We start from the raw sequence: 15,910 nt of genomic DNA on the forward strand, positions 1-15,910 counted from the left end.
GAAACATATAAACAAGAATCTGACCCGAGCTTAATATGAAATAAAAACTTTATAAGGAAATAAAGTAATATATTTTCCCACAAATATATCAGATTTATTTTAATTAATTTTTCATCGGTACATCAGTATAAAATTATCTAGCAGTTGGTAAAATTTTAATTAAAATTAGGCATTTGTGTCTTGGTCTGTCAAGTCATGTTTTAGGTATTAAAATAATAAACAAGGAAGCTGCTTCAGAAAAAAGGAAGAAGATGTCTGTTTCAAATGACAATTTCATCATGTGATTGATTGAACAACAGTTTACATACAGACATTTTAATTTAACAGAATTCCTATTTTTTCCTACCAAAGCCAAGGTTAAAATGTCTCAATCAGATCTCAGTCTCAGAACAACTAAAGTATTGAGTCCAAACAGGGCCTCCACTCTATCAACCACAAGCTCTAGGAGTCAACAAGATAATGTCAAGAAAATAGCCATTACAGCAGATGGAAAACTTCCATTATTGAGAGGAATTGATCAGGTTTGTAAACAGCTGCTAGGGTCAAATGAGATCTAAATTAAATTTGATTTATGATTATCTTTGTCGCATGGGTTTTCATGCTTTTCAGAATTGCAATTTCTAGGGCTCACACTAGCACGCGACTAGGTTGTTAAAATAGTTGCTTTCCACTCTGTCACTTGCTTTGCTTGACCGTGAAAAGCAAAATCAAGTCGTTCACATGTACATGCCATACATGCCATTCATGTAGTATGATGTATTTGCTTTCAGTTGCTTATTCACTAGAAATGACTAAACTGGTCCGCCGTTTTATCTATAGGTTCGCACTGAAGGAACGGGTTGGAGCTATTGGCATTAATTGGACGAGTCGTACAAATTCAACGATTCGCTCAGTCTGCACGGTTAGCCACTAGTCCGATGCCCCAGACTAGTAAAATTTCATTCGGACTAGTAAGTTTTTGCAAAATTTTGTTTGGACCAATAAGAAAAATGTCAGGATATTGGTCTTCGGGCTAGTAGTTGAAACAGTTTTTGGTGCAGACTGGCGATTCGCTAATAAAATTGGCCAATTAAGGTGATAGGAAATTGACCTCAAATGTTAATACAGCGATGCCGCAAAATAAACAAGTATCTGTTAATTAACCCCATGGTGGTAGCGCAGATAAATGACCAATGGGCGTGTTAACATGTTCTTGACCGGCAAACTGAGCTGGTATCTTTCATTCCCTTAAGAACTCAGTAGGGTTATAAATGTGCTAATTTCTCTTTGATTTGCTATCAGTATATACATAATCAAACAAAGCACATGATGTACTAGTCTCTTCGAATTATTAAATCCTGTGGTCAGAATTCTGACGACAGGATTTAGGCCATACCTGTTGTCAGTGTAGCGAGAAGTGAACACAAGAGGGGTCCAGTTTATAGTAATAATAATAGATCATTTATCATTTTTTATTGCCAGTTTGTAATTATAAATAAGCTTTGGACAGTTTGCAAATTAACTTTTATTTAATACTTTATATATACTTAATTTTACAGAATAGACCACTGGCTGCCATCATTCAAGACATTGCATCAGAGTAAGTACTGTCAGTCAGGGGCACTACTTCAAAGTCCCATTTGTCTGTAAGCTCATTTACAAACCCCAAGGAGCAATATTTGAAGGCCTTGACTTGAGCAGGGGAAAATTATTAAATGCATGTTTTTACATCTTAAAACTTGAGAATTTTTGGTGGATTGTAAAAATAATTCACTTTTTGAGAAAATTTAGGGGAGATTATCAAAGATTATTATTAACTTGTACATGTGTTGTCGAGTGGTTTTCTTGGCTTTAAACACAAATAAAACACTCCTCAGGTTTTGGATTCTTTATTATGATAACGAAAGGGTTGTAAACAAAAGACCCTGTAATTAAATATAAAATTATAACCAATGGTTCAAAAATGATAAGTATAATTTTGTTTTACTTCTTCAAGTAAATAAAGATGACTTGTACAAGTAATACCCCTGTCAGAATGACTGTATATATAGCCTGCTAATTAAAATAGTGTTCATTTTTGTCATGGATGTTTAATCAGTTCTAATGATGATAAAGATATACATTATATAGATGGTTTAACATGATCATATTAGTCAGTTTATAAAAAGTCATAAGTTTGCAAATAAAATCCTATGATGTTTCTTTTATAAAGTTAAATGTATAATGGAAGATCAAATCATCAACTCATATTGCCTTTTTCACTTACATTTTATAAAATAGATTCAGCATTTCTAGGCTCTGGTCAGTCAGCAAATCTGCTCTATGATCTAATGAAAAAAAATTGTATTGCCTAAAATATGATATTTTCTCCATGTGTACATGTATATATACTACATGTGATGGCAAGAGATTGGGAGGTCAATCTACTACCAGTTCCATTTAAAGACATTATAATAAGTGACATGCTTTTCTCCAGGCATGTTGTATTTAGGAGTTAGAGCAAAGACTACAGTTGTAGGTGACTCAGAGTGAGAATAATATGTGTAGGGAGGATAATATGTCTATAATATTACCCTGTGAGCTAGAACATTTAAAATCAGGCTCAGTATGATGGTCTAGTACAAAGCAAAGTATGCTATACATTAGGTAAATTTGTCTATTGCCCTGTGAGCTACAATGTACTGTAGAACATTTAAAATCTGGCTCAGTACCATGGTTTAGTACAAAGCAAGGTATGCTATACATCAGGTGTAGTTGTGTATGTTTTCATTTCTTCTTCGTTATCTTGTTGCATAATTTCAAAAAGTTATGTGCTATTTTGAACAGGATTTTTGATGACAAAATTGGTTATTGCTTTTTCATACAACTGCAAGTTTATTTTTGTGTTCAAATAATGCTATGATGTAGTTGTCTGCGTCGTCTGAAGACATTTGGTTTTTAGACTTATTTATTTGAAGTGATTGGTTCTCTATGAAATTTATCAAAAGGTTCAATACCACAAAAGGAAAGTTGGGAATGTATTTTTGGGTGATGGGCCTTACCATTTTGGAATTTGAGGCAAAGAAGGGGCCCAAAAACAAGCATTTTTCTAGTTGAAGGACATTAACTTGTGTATAATATTTTGATTGCTCTGAAATTGTACCACAAGGTTCAATGCCACAAGATAGTTGAAGGTTGGGATTCATTTTTGGGGGTAAGTACCAAAATTGTTCAGATTTTTTCCCTCAAGCTATAAGAAATTATTAATTTTTCCAATAGTCGAGGAACAAATATACTTAGTATTGTGCAAAAGCACAGTGTATTGCACAAATGTAAAAATTCTTCAATTGATTACAAATTGAAATCTTTTAACCAATTTCAAGTTCTTTGACAACATTTATTCTGTGTCAGAAACCTAAAAGGTGTCAAATATTTCATTACAATCCAAATTCAGACCTGTATCAAGCATGCATATTTTGTCCATTTTTTCCCCAACTGTTAGAGTTGGACATCTGCAATCTTGTCTAGCTGCGCCCGGCAAAGCAATTTATTCTCATTAAAGTCATATGAAACGAGTGACTGTTGAAAAATAATGTTTATCCAATTCTTGAACCAATACATGTATATATCATAAACTTAGTCTTCTGTGCACAATTTTAACATTTTTTATGCATCCATATCTTAAATCGTCAAAAAAAAAAATTCTCAGTCTGTTATGATGTGAAAATATGGCAGCTAATTCATTGTCGTGTTTTGCAGAAGTTTACCCATTTTCATCTTTGTAAACAATCAACTCAGAAGCATGGATATTGAGCACATTTTGATGACAAATAAATGCGTACTGCAATCACCGAATTTTTAGGAGAAAGGTCACGCTGAATTCACTGCAAATGGGAAAAGTATTGGCAATTTTTTTTTCTGGAAGCAAACAATTAAAAAAAAAAAATCTTCTAAATTTTGACAAATTAGAGAATTTTCTTGAGAAAAAGTATATGTACATAAGTTTTATAATAACAACTAGCTATTTAGTTATAAAAACATATGCTTCATTTTTTTTAATTTGAAGTTTCATATGACTTTAAATCAGGGTATAAATACTGAATTGAAAGAAATTTCATCACCCTGTAAAGGTATATATATATATTATTTACCTTTGAAGTTTGAAGCAATATGCCATCAATCAATATTTTACTATATACATGTACAGTATATTGAGTTTATTGCTGTTGTACAACATACAGTTTATTTAGTTTTTTGTTGTTATACAATATAAGACATTTTAAAATTTATGGTGTATTACAGATGGGACTTGGCAAATGCAGCAGATTATGCATTACAGTTTACAGAACCAAACAGACAAGTTTATATCACAGAAAGGGTATCTACACAATTAGATATAGATTGGCTTATTTGTCACTATTTATAGTTTAGAAAATGCATTTATCATTGCTTATCTTAAACAACTGACCATCATGCAAGTCTTCTGTGATTTTTAATTTTAGTTTATTTATATGTTTTGAAGTTTAGTTTGACATCCATTTTCACTGAACTAGTACACATTTTTGTCTCGCTTGACAGAGTTAAAAAAAACAAGACAGGTATGCAGTGTTTCCGGTTGCAACGACGGCGGTGTCAACAATATATTAGTTTGTGATAAGGTATAGTTTGTGGTGAACGACAAGTTGTAGGTCAATCATATTTGGTATGCAGTTGTAAGAGCATTGGCACATCTCATTTTCCATGGAGATTATTTGACTGCACCCCCATAGTCATGGTCTATTGACTTTGAAAATTTTGCTTAGTGAACATGTAGTAGTTTGAGATTAGGTCAGTTAAAGGGGAACCATTTGTGGTAGGCCAATGTTTATTGGTATTCAGTTGTATAACCATTAGCACATTTCCTTTCCTTTGAGAATACCCCAGTCAAGGTCTATCGACTTGAAACTTTTGCTTAGTTTACATGTATTAGTTTGTGATTAGATCAGTTTAAGATGAACTGCTAATGTTACGTCAATGATATTTGGTATGCAAATTTATTGGCATTTACAACATGTTTAAGTATTGTTTCCATGGAGATTTTATAGCTCCACCCCCTCTTCATGGTTCATTGACTTTGACACTTTTACATAGTTTACAAGTTAATGTTTGTGTTTAGGTTTATTTCAAGGGAACAACTTATAATAAGTCAATGATATTTGGTATGCAGTTGTATTAGCATTGGCACATCTCATTTACATGGAGATTGTTTAGCCATGTACCTCAGTCATGGTTCGTTGACTTTGAATATTTGCCTAACTAATGAAATATGGTATTGCTTTTTAATGTCAACATTTGCATAATCAAAATTATCAAAAAAACAATAACCGTTTATTGTATAGAAGCCAGCTGAAGCCGCCTCCTGTCAGGTGCCAGATTTTCTTGCTGTGTTGAAGACCCATTGGTGGATCCAGCTGTTTTTCTACTCTTTGGTCGGGTTGTTGTCTCTTTGACAAATTCCCTATTTCCATTCTCAATTTTAAGATTAATTAATGGAATTTTTGTATTTTATGTACTAATATTTGTAGTAGAGTTGTACAGTAAGTAATTAGATTTTTATGAGGGAATTTTAAGTTTGCTGTACAGAAGTTTAGTTAAGCGAAATTTGATATTTAAATATATCACTAAACCGGTATGCATGAGAACTTTGGAATTATTGTAAGAAGCAAATTTTCTTGATCTTACAGTCTTCAAGATAAACTTTCGAATCTACAGGCCTAGAGCTTAATTTTGTAAATTTTAGTTATATGAATGCTGTTGGCCTTAGTAGAGATGATTTAACAATGTTGACAGCAATTTTACAAGCTTTGGTTATTGGGACTGAGGTTAAGCAGGAAGAATGATCTAAGTTATATATGAATACTTTTTTTGCAAAAAAATTTCTTAACAATGTAAATTTTGTGTAATAAATGATTTTTTTATTGGCTTTTTAAATTCCAAATTTTCTTTTATTTTTTAAATATTGCAGGTTGAACATAGAAACAAATAGGTTTTACTAATAATTAAAAGATTAGCTAATTTTTGTGTGGTTGTTTTTCCAAGAAATTGGAATTAGGTATACTCAGTTTCCAAGGATCAAAAGACAAGGATCTATGGTCATCTATTGGTCTGTTGGTGATTAATGGTGTTCAACAATGAATGAAACTGTTGAATACATTAAAGGGTCCCTGCATGACATAATATGAAACAATTTTAAAGAGTGAAAAGAAAGCCTGATTCATCTTTAAACAATTTACCTATCTTTATTTTTGAGGAAAATCGCATGATACACTAGATTTATATATATGTTTATTTTATTTTCAGAACCGTATAGAACTACAGAACGGCAATGTTTTAAGTTTAACTTGGTCACCTGTAAGTTTAAATTTTCATTTTAATTGTATTTATATCTTTATACTACATTATAGTCATCAGATGCTTTTGTGCTTGACCTAAAATAAGAACCAGATTTAATGAACCAGATTGACAAAAGACAAATACTCTCTTCATCATAAATGATACTTAATACATGCATATACATATTAAAACTTATTCATTTTAAGATCATATAAGTTAAAACAAAAATGGACAAACCTTTTGAAATAATTGTTTTCTCAATGTCTATATTTGTTGGTTGTTTATTTGTAAAATTTGCCCTTTCAGATTCTAATGCATTCTGGGTAGTATTTTTAAAAGCATACACCAAAACGTTGTGAATGGTTAAAAATGTTCTAACCAATTGAAATTCAACCAATGACATGACGTTATATTCATTTTGTTGTACGAACAATGAGATTACCCATAATCCTATAGATTCTGAAAAGACATATATTTCTAGAAAGTTTGCTATAGCAACACTTTTTTAAGGCATTGGCCTCAAACCGGCTTTTTAATGGGTTAATCAGGAACAATACAATTGACTAAAAACAAATATAAAAGACCTCAATCAAGAAAAAAATACTAAAATCACAGGCCCTTGACATGGCATGGGCACATAAAGAAATTAACAGAGCTTTCTGTATATATTTCATTATTTCAGGTCTACAGTTTAAGGTTGCAATAGAAAATATTACAATTTTATGTGACAAACATGAAAAAACTATTTTTTTATAATTCCTGAAGAGACAATGGTTTAGTTAAAAATATCAAAGCTGTGATTAAATACATATTTGAAATAATACACATCTATAACCTATTTGAAATAATACACATCTACAGTTGCAAACTTTTCAGATGTGCTATCCAGCACTTTGATTAATTGTTTCCTGCCAATTTATTCAAACCTGGTCAGCTCCTTGTTTTAGGATGTTAGATTCACATTTTTTTAATTTTCTATTTTAAAGCATTTATAAAGTGTGTAATTTTTTTTCTAAAGGAAAAAAGTGCCAGAGATTTATATGCAAACTTAACAGGTCCTAATGCGGAATTGAGATTAGAATCTTTAAAAAGACTACAGAAACTAGCTACAGATAGTACATTTGCTCATGAGTTCATCAACATGCAAGGTCATATGCTGATTATAAAGTATGTCATCGATGGAAAAAGGTAAGTCAAATCTATGGCAGTTACAAAACTATTAACATACAGTACGCCCAGAGAGTTTGTAATCGCGAACTTTTATCACCGATTTCCGAGTGTAGCGGTGTGACACCGCGAATCACGGATTCTACTCCTAATTTCCTCCAAAGATTCTCTCCCAACACCGCGTGGCTGTTAATTGGTTTATTGCCCATCGGATGAACTGAAAATTAATGACGCGTGACAACATAATCGGATTAGCCAGATTTATTACCTTTGTACATTTAATCGATCTTGATTGCACCTGTGTGCTTTAAAATACGTTATTTAAATGTCCATTCATTGTCAGATAAAAGTGTGACATTTTTATTTAAAATAAGATAATTATTCTTGTATGTATATGCCCATGTCATTCTCATATTAAATAAAACATAAAAACGTATAAAAATACGAATAAAACACTTATTTAGTATTTTCATTATAGTCCGATCAGGTCATAATTTTTGTTTTTTCAACAAAGTTTCAACAAAGATGATTTTACCACAATTAGAACCTTTTATGACCTACTCAGTGAATATCCGGTTCATTAATAGTTCAATATTATATAATTAATATCAACTGGCTTAAAACAAAATGTTGTTTTTACGGTAATTTGTCCAATCTAAATCAAACCCTAGAGTTAATTTATCGGACCAACAAGTGAACTCTGTTACTTTCAATTTATTTTGAAATGTAAAATATTATGTTTCACTACCTCGGTAGATTACCGACTTGAAATATTTGAATTTAAAAAAGAAACTGTAAAGTGACAAATAGTTTTGTATGCAATGTGGCAGCCCTATATTCATAAATACTGAGATAATTCCCCGCCCAGACACAACACAATAATCACAACCTTATTTAATTATATGAAGAAATAAAATCATGTGTTTTTTATCTGTTATGATCTGTTATTGATCTTTTATTATTTAAAATAAAATTGGATTGGCGCAATCCGTATTTTACTGCTGTTAAAAGTCCTCAGCGAAATATAAAAAGAAGTATTTCAACAATTTATACTATAGAATATTAAAATGAAATTATATCGTACAAGAAAGAAATATGTAAAAAAAATGTGGATCGGATTTTTACGATCGACACATTTTCACAGAGGATCTCTACCAACGCCCATCAGGAACTGAACGACATGCATCCGGTTTTCATCTACCATTAATGTATAGTGTTGACTATGGAAGTATAAATAATGTCCAGGTTTATGTCCTCTGTTGACTGAGAAACGTATAAATAAAAGGCTGATGTTCGTTTATTCAGAAAAGGAATAAAATTTAGAATCCGGTTAATCAATTGTAAAAGGACCTTCTAGAGCCTCAATCTTAACGCACACAAATGTCAATCATTACATGAATTTTCCCACGGTTATCCAGAAAGGTCACCTGAGTTTACTGTTTCATGATACTATTTCCCGCCAAATAAAAATCTCGTGGACAAAATTGATGTCACTATTTTTAGCATTCAATATTGTGAGCGAAGTCAAGTTCAAGTTCAACCACGCACTGTTGATCACTGAGATGCGTGTCGTCTTCCCACGGCAATTAATTGTTTTAAAAATATTTAAAGATAACTGTTCTAAATACAACACAAAGGTTTACATTCATTGTGCGTAAATGAATATTATGCAACGACGAGTTGATGCAGCTATAGAAGTATTCCTGTTGTAGCCGAAATGTATTATATCCTAAAGTAATGCTAATCGTGAAGAGAAAATGCCGTAGACTTATTAAGCATAACGAATGGTGAATAGTATTTTCTTTTTTACTTGCATATACAAGTTTTAAGACACGTAATTTTCTTTAAACTCACTGCTCACATTTTATACCTTCAGCGTTAGTTTCCGTTTATTTTCACGCAAGTATGTCTCTTTTCGTAAGTTATATCAATTACCGATAAATAAAAAACGAGGTCATAATCAAGTATAGATTTTTTTTATAAAACTTTAATGCAATTGAAAGCATTAACAACAACGTTTTGGATTTTAAAACTTTTATTTTGTAATCGTAAAATGGAAATGGCGTAGAATTATTAGCATAACAGATAAGGAATAATATTTTCTTTTTTACTTGTAGTATAAAAAACTTTGAGACGTGTAATTTTTCTTTAAACTGCCCTCATTTATTCAGCGTTAGTCTCCGTTTATTGTTGCACAATTATATCTCTTTCAGTAAATTAAATATTTATTTACTGATAAAAAAACGGAAGTCAAAATCAAATATAGTTGTTTAAAAACTTGATTAAAATGTACAGAGTAATTTGAGGAATTAACAACAACGTTTTGCTTTTTATTTTAATCTTTCATTTGTTTCAAGCAATCAGATATAACCTGATAATCAAAAGACAGGAAATACAATTGTTTAATTACATTAGAAATCTCACATACCTTGACTGTCGCGTGCCGGCATAGATCAGACGGATTAGGGCAATTAATTACCTGGTGTCACACCGCGTCACACCAGACTGGGAGAGATGTCGCTAATACAATAAACAAAAGGTAGCGGATTTACGCGGAAGTCGGAGGGAATACTCCCAAATTTCTCCGAGAATTTTGGGAGGGATGTCGGAGTTTCCTGGTGTTACACCAGGAAAAATATCGGAGTATGGAGTTTGGGATTACAAACTCCTTGGGTGTACTGTATTGTGTTGTATCAAAGAATTCTAGGAGGTAAAGGCATGCTATTTCCAGTACCTTGGTTGGGACATCCATAATTGTTGCAGTAAAAATTCCTACCATAGAGAACCTTCTTTGTTGAATTAATTGTTAATTTGTTCTCATCCTGAAAATTTGTTCCTGGGGATTATGCAAACAACAATTAATGAATCAATCATATTTAGCCTACATGTTAAAAACTGTGATTAAGTCAGTTAGAAAGGAACCATTTAGGGTAAGTCAATAATAATTGATTGGCAGTTGTTTCAGCATTGATACATCTAATTTCCATGGAGTTAATATTAACCTGCCCCTCAGCCAATGTCTATTGACTTTCAAACCCAGACATAGTTTACAAGTTAAAATTTTAACATTTGCATTATACTATCAAAATAGCATACAGAGGAAACAAATCGTTGCTGCCTACAGTTAATGTAACATTCTAATATGACATTTTTATGCCCCACCTACGATAGTAGAGGGGCATTATGTTTTCTGGTCTGTGCGTCCGTCCGTCCGTCCGTTCGTTCGTCCGTCCGTCCCGCTTCAGGTTAAAGTTTTTGGTCGAGGTAGTTTTTGATGAAGTTGAAGTCCAATCGACTTCAAACTTGGTACACATGTTCCCTATGATATGATCTTTCTAATTTTAATGCCAAATTAGAGATTTTACCCCAATTTCACGGTCCACTGAACATAGAAAATGATAGTGCGAGTGGGGCATTCGTGTACTGAGGACACATTCTTGTTATGAATGAGTTAGCTGGTTTTTTTTGGTGTAAATGGAGTCATTGAACATCAGCTCTAACTGTGGCTTCAGAACATAAGCAGCCTACCTGGTACAGTGTTATGACAGTACAAGTGAAGTTTTCCATTATTTCTATATTTTTAAATAATACAAATGTAACTACAATTTTTAAAAAAATATTTATATTCCAGCCAAGGAGATCCAATGGCATATCAGCTGAAGTCTTTTATGGCCTTAATGGAACATGGTGTTGTTGACTGGGATATAATAGTGCCAGATTTTACTAAAAGGGTGGGTAATTTAATTTTTATACGACCGCAAAATTTGAAAAAATTTTCGTCGTATATTGCTATCACGTTGGCGTCGTCGTCGTCGTCGCCTTCGTCGTCGTCGTCCGAATACTTTTAGTTTTCGCACTCTAACTTTAGTAAAAGTGAATGGAAATCTATGAAATTTTAACACAAGGTTTATGACCACAAAAGGAAGGTTGGTATTGATTTTGGGAGTTTTGGTCCCAACATTTTAGGAATTAGGGGCCAAAAAGGGCCCAAATAAGCATTTTCTTGGTTTTCGCACTATAACTTTAGTTTAAGTTAATAGAAATCTATGAAATTTTGACACAAGGTTTATGACCACAAAAGAACGGTTGGGATTGATTTTGGGAGTTTTGGTTTCAACAGTTTAAGAATTAGGGGCCAAAAAAGGGCCCAAATAAGCATTATTCTTGGTTTTCGCACAATAACTTTAGTTTAAGTAAATAGAAATCGATGAAATTTAAACACAATGTTAATGACTACAAAAGGAAGGTTGGTATTGATTTTTGGAGTTAAGGTCCCAACAGTTTAGGAATTAGGGGCCAAAAAGGGACCCAAATAAGCATTTTTCTTGGTTTTCGCACCATAACGTTAGTATAAGTAAATAGAAATCTATGAAATTTAAATACAAGGTTTATGACCATAAAAGGAAGGTTGGTATTGATTTTGGGAGTTTTGGTCCCAACAGAATAAGGGGCCCAAAGGGTCCAAAATTAAACTTTGTTTGATTTCATCAAAATTGAATAATTGGGGTTCTTTGATATGCTGAATCTAACTGTCATGACTGTGTATGTAGATTCTTAACTTTTGGTCCCGTTTTCTAATTTGTCTACATTAAGGTCCAAAGGGTCCAAAATTAAACTTAGATTGATTTTGACAAAAAATGAATCAGTTAGGTTCTTTGATATGCTGAATCTAAAAATGTACTTAGATTCTTGATTATTGGCCCAGTTTTCAAGTTGGTCCAAATCGGGGTCCAAAATTAAACTTTGTTTGATTTCATCAAAAATTGAAAAAATGGGGTTCTTTGATGTACCAAATCTAACTGTGTATGTAGATTCTTCATTTTTGGTCCTGTTTTCAAATTGGTCTACACTAAAGTCCAAAGGGTCCAAAATTAAACTTAGTTTGATTTTAACAAAAATTGAAATCTTGGGGTTCTTTGATATGCTGAATCCAAAAATGTACTTAGATTTTTTATTATGGGCCCAGTTTTCAAGTTGGTCCAAATCAGGATCTAAAATTATTATATTAAGTATTGTGCAATAGCAAGTCTTTTCAATTGCATAGTATTGCGCAATGGCAAGAAATATCTAATTGCACAATATTGTGAAATAGCAAATTTTTTTTTAATTAGAGTTATCTTTCTTTGTCCAGAATAGTAAGCAAGAAATATCTAATTGCAAAATATTGTGCAATAGCAAGATTTTTTTTTTAATTGGAGTTATCTTTCTTTGTCCAGAATCAACTTAAATCTTTGTTATATACAATATACAATGTATATTCACTTTTTACTACCAACTGATAAATTAAAATAATCTTTACCATTCAGTGATAACAAGCAGTTTTTTTACATCTTAATATTTTATGATGTATTTAAATGAGTATTTATTGTTGCAAACTCCATTAGAAATTTTAATTGAGATTAGTTTTGGAATAAGGGAAAGGGGGATGTGATTAAAAAAATTGGGTTCAATTTTTCTCATTTGAAATTTCATAAATAAAAAAGAAAATTTCTTCAAACATTTTTTTGAGAGGATTAATATTCAACAGCATAGTGAATTGCTCTAAGAGAAAAGAAAAAATTTAAGTTCATTAGAACACATTCATTCTGTGTCAGAAACCTATACTGTGTCAACTATTTAATCACAATCCAAATTTAGAGCTGAATCCAGCTTGAATGTTGTGTCCATACTTGCCCCAACTGTTCAGGGTTCAACCTCTGCGGTCGTATAAAGCTACGCCCTGCGGAGCATCTGGTCTATATTCAGAAAGACTTGAAGACATATAAGATATTCTTTAATTAAATGTAGTCCATGTAGTTAATGGTAGATAACTGTAAGCATGACAATGAAAGTTTGATGTACCATTTTTGGAAAGATTGGAATTGTTCCAATTCTTACTAAAGGTACAAGCCTCCACAACAGAAAGATGTTAAATTTACCACTAAATCAGGAACTAATTCTATACACACTGACATATAGTTCCCAATTCTTCTGATGTCTGTATTCAAAGGCAGAAATGAAATTTTCGAATTTAGTAACCTCTTAAATAAGAAAATTTTTGTCTGGCTTGACAGAGTCAAAAAGCGAGACGTAGACATGCTGTTTCCGGTGGCGACAATGATGGCGTCAGCGTCATTAATGTATTAGTTTGTGATAAGGTCTAGTTTATGGTGAACCACTAGCAGTAAGTCAAAGATATTTGGTATGCAGTTGTATTAGTTTTGGAACATCTCATTACCATGGAGATTATTTGGCTCGCCCCCTCAGTTATGCTCTATTGACTTTGAAACTTTTGCTTAGTTATCATGTATAAGTTTGTGATTAGGTCAGTTTATGGGGAACCACTAGTAGTAAGTTAATGATAATTGGTATGCAGTTGTATAAGTGTTGGCATATCTCATTTCCATGAAGATTATTTGGCCCCACCCCCTCAGTCATGGTCTATTGACTTTGAAATTTTTTCTTAGTTATCATGTATTAGTTTGTGATTAAGTCAGTTTATGGGGAACCACTAGTGGTAAGTTAATGATGATGTGGCTTTTAAGGTCCAGCTATCCTGTCTGGATATTGAGGACTGATATACCTATTTACAGATTAAGGTCTGTCTGTCGTTTGGCTTTCATCATACTCCGACTGCAATGTTGTGGCTGTTACGGAGTATCAGACCGTTCTGCTAAGATGGCTGCTTGCATTGCCTCTTTTGATTCTATGCTGACAGGCGATGTATGTGGTGGTGTGCGCAGTAGGTCTGAGTTGTTGGTGTCAAATCCTTCATCAAAATCGATCCTACTGGGCTTGCCTCTGTCTGTTGTGGTGGTGTAGTAAGACAATGACAGGCCTTGTTGGGGTTATAGGGACTGGTGACAATATCCCTGTTTATTGTAAATTGCAGGATATTAACAATAAACTTACATTGGTGGATAATATAAAATTTAATTAGACTCGCAACAAAACAGGAGAAAAGCTCTGGGAGCATTGCTTTTTGTCCTGCTTCTAAAGCTCATACAAATAAATTTTATATGTTCCGACAAGTTGGTTTACTGAAATTTAATGACAAAATGAAACTATACCCAAACAAAATGGGTGCTTTTTTATGAAATTTATACTCTTAGTGTGAACCCAAAAAAGTACATGTATATATACAAAATAATTTTGTATATTGTCGGAACATATGAAATTTATTTTGTATATATACATGTACTTTTTTGGGTTCACACTAAGAGTATAAATTTCATAAAAATAGCACACATTTTGTTTGGGTATAGTTTCATTTTGTCATTAAATTTCAGTAAACCAACTAATCAATAAACTAATACATTATGCCTCTAATTTGAATATAGTTCCTACCGTGCCTGCAGAACAATAATGTTCGGGTTTTTACTTTTCATTAAAGATAAGTTTTTTTTTATTATAACTAAATCATTTCAAAATATACAAGTCAGTCAATTCTGCTGGTCTTTTGTATAAGAAAACAAAAGTTATGAAGGACGGACGGACCGATTGATATTGATATAATTTATTAAGTCTGTGTGGTATTATAAGATATTTAGATCCACTGTCATTGCACGATTATAGCCCTATTCAGCAACAAAAGAGAGCTGTGTCAGACATGCCAATCTAGTTTTTGTCTCACCTTGATGGAGTCAAAATGCAAGACATAGGTATGCTGTTGCCGGCTGCGGCGTCCACAATGTATTAGTTTGCGTGATTAGGTCTAGTTTATGGTGAACCACAAGTGGTAGGTCAATCATATTTGGTATGAAGTTGTATAAGCATTGGCACATCTCCTTTCCATGGAGATTATATGACCCTGCCCCCTCAGTCATGGTCTATTGACTTCGAAACTTTCGCTTATTTTACATGTATTAGTTTGTGATTGGGTCAGTTTATGGGGAACCACAAGTGGTAGGTCAATGATGTATGGTACACAGTTGTGTAAGCATCGGGATTCAGCATACCTCATTTCCATGGAGATAATTTAGCTCCTCCCCCTTAGTCATGGTCTATTGACTTTGAAACTTTTGCTTATTTTACATGTATTAGTTTTTGATTAGGTCAGTTTATGGGGAACCACAAGTGGTAGATCAATGATACTGGTATGTAGTTTTGTAAGCATCGGCATATCTCATTTCCATTGAGATAATTTGGCTCCGCCCCCTTAGTCATGGTCTATTGACTCTGAAAATTTTTCTGAGTTATCATGTATAAGTTTGTGATTAGGTCAATTCAAGGGGAACCATAAGTGGTAGGTCAATGTTAATTGGTATTCAGTTGTATAAGCATTGGCACATCATCATTTGCAAATATCTTTTCCATGGAGATTATATAGCCCCACCTCCTCTTATTGATTTTGAAACTTTTCTATAGTTTACTAGTTAATGTTTGTATTTAGATTTGGGAACAACTTATGATAAGTCAATTGTCATGATGGTAT

General features: G+C 32.7%; 1 protein-coding gene across 4 annotated transcripts in view; it reads left to right on the forward strand.

Moving 5' to 3' along the window:
• The first annotated feature begins 42 nt into the window (after positions 1–42).
• LOC139524735 (engulfment and cell motility protein 1-like) overlaps positions 43–15,910 on the forward strand; it is a 38,721-nt gene continuing 22,853 nt past the window's right edge. For 3 of the 4 annotated variants that reach the window (XM_071319783.1, XM_071319785.1, XM_071319784.1), the window contains exons 1-6: positions 191–521; positions 1,539–1,579; positions 4,261–4,336; positions 6,298–6,348; positions 7,349–7,518; positions 11,129–11,228. In XM_071319783.1, coding sequence (XP_071175884.1) covers positions 363–521; positions 1,539–1,579; positions 4,261–4,336; positions 6,298–6,348; positions 7,349–7,518; positions 11,129–11,228 — 597 coding nt within the window. In that variant the 5' untranslated portion in view covers positions 191–362. Of the gene's footprint in view, positions 522–1,538; positions 1,580–4,260; positions 4,337–6,297; positions 6,349–7,348; positions 7,519–11,128; positions 11,229–15,910 lie in introns of all 4 variants that reach the window. The other variant, XM_071319786.1, reaches the window with a different exon arrangement.

The sequence above is a fragment of the Mytilus edulis genome, chromosome 5 (assembly GCF_963676685.1).
Source record: "Mytilus edulis chromosome 5, xbMytEdul2.2, whole genome shotgun sequence".
NCBI classification, from domain to species: Eukaryota; Metazoa; Mollusca; class Bivalvia; order Mytilida; family Mytilidae; genus Mytilus; species Mytilus edulis.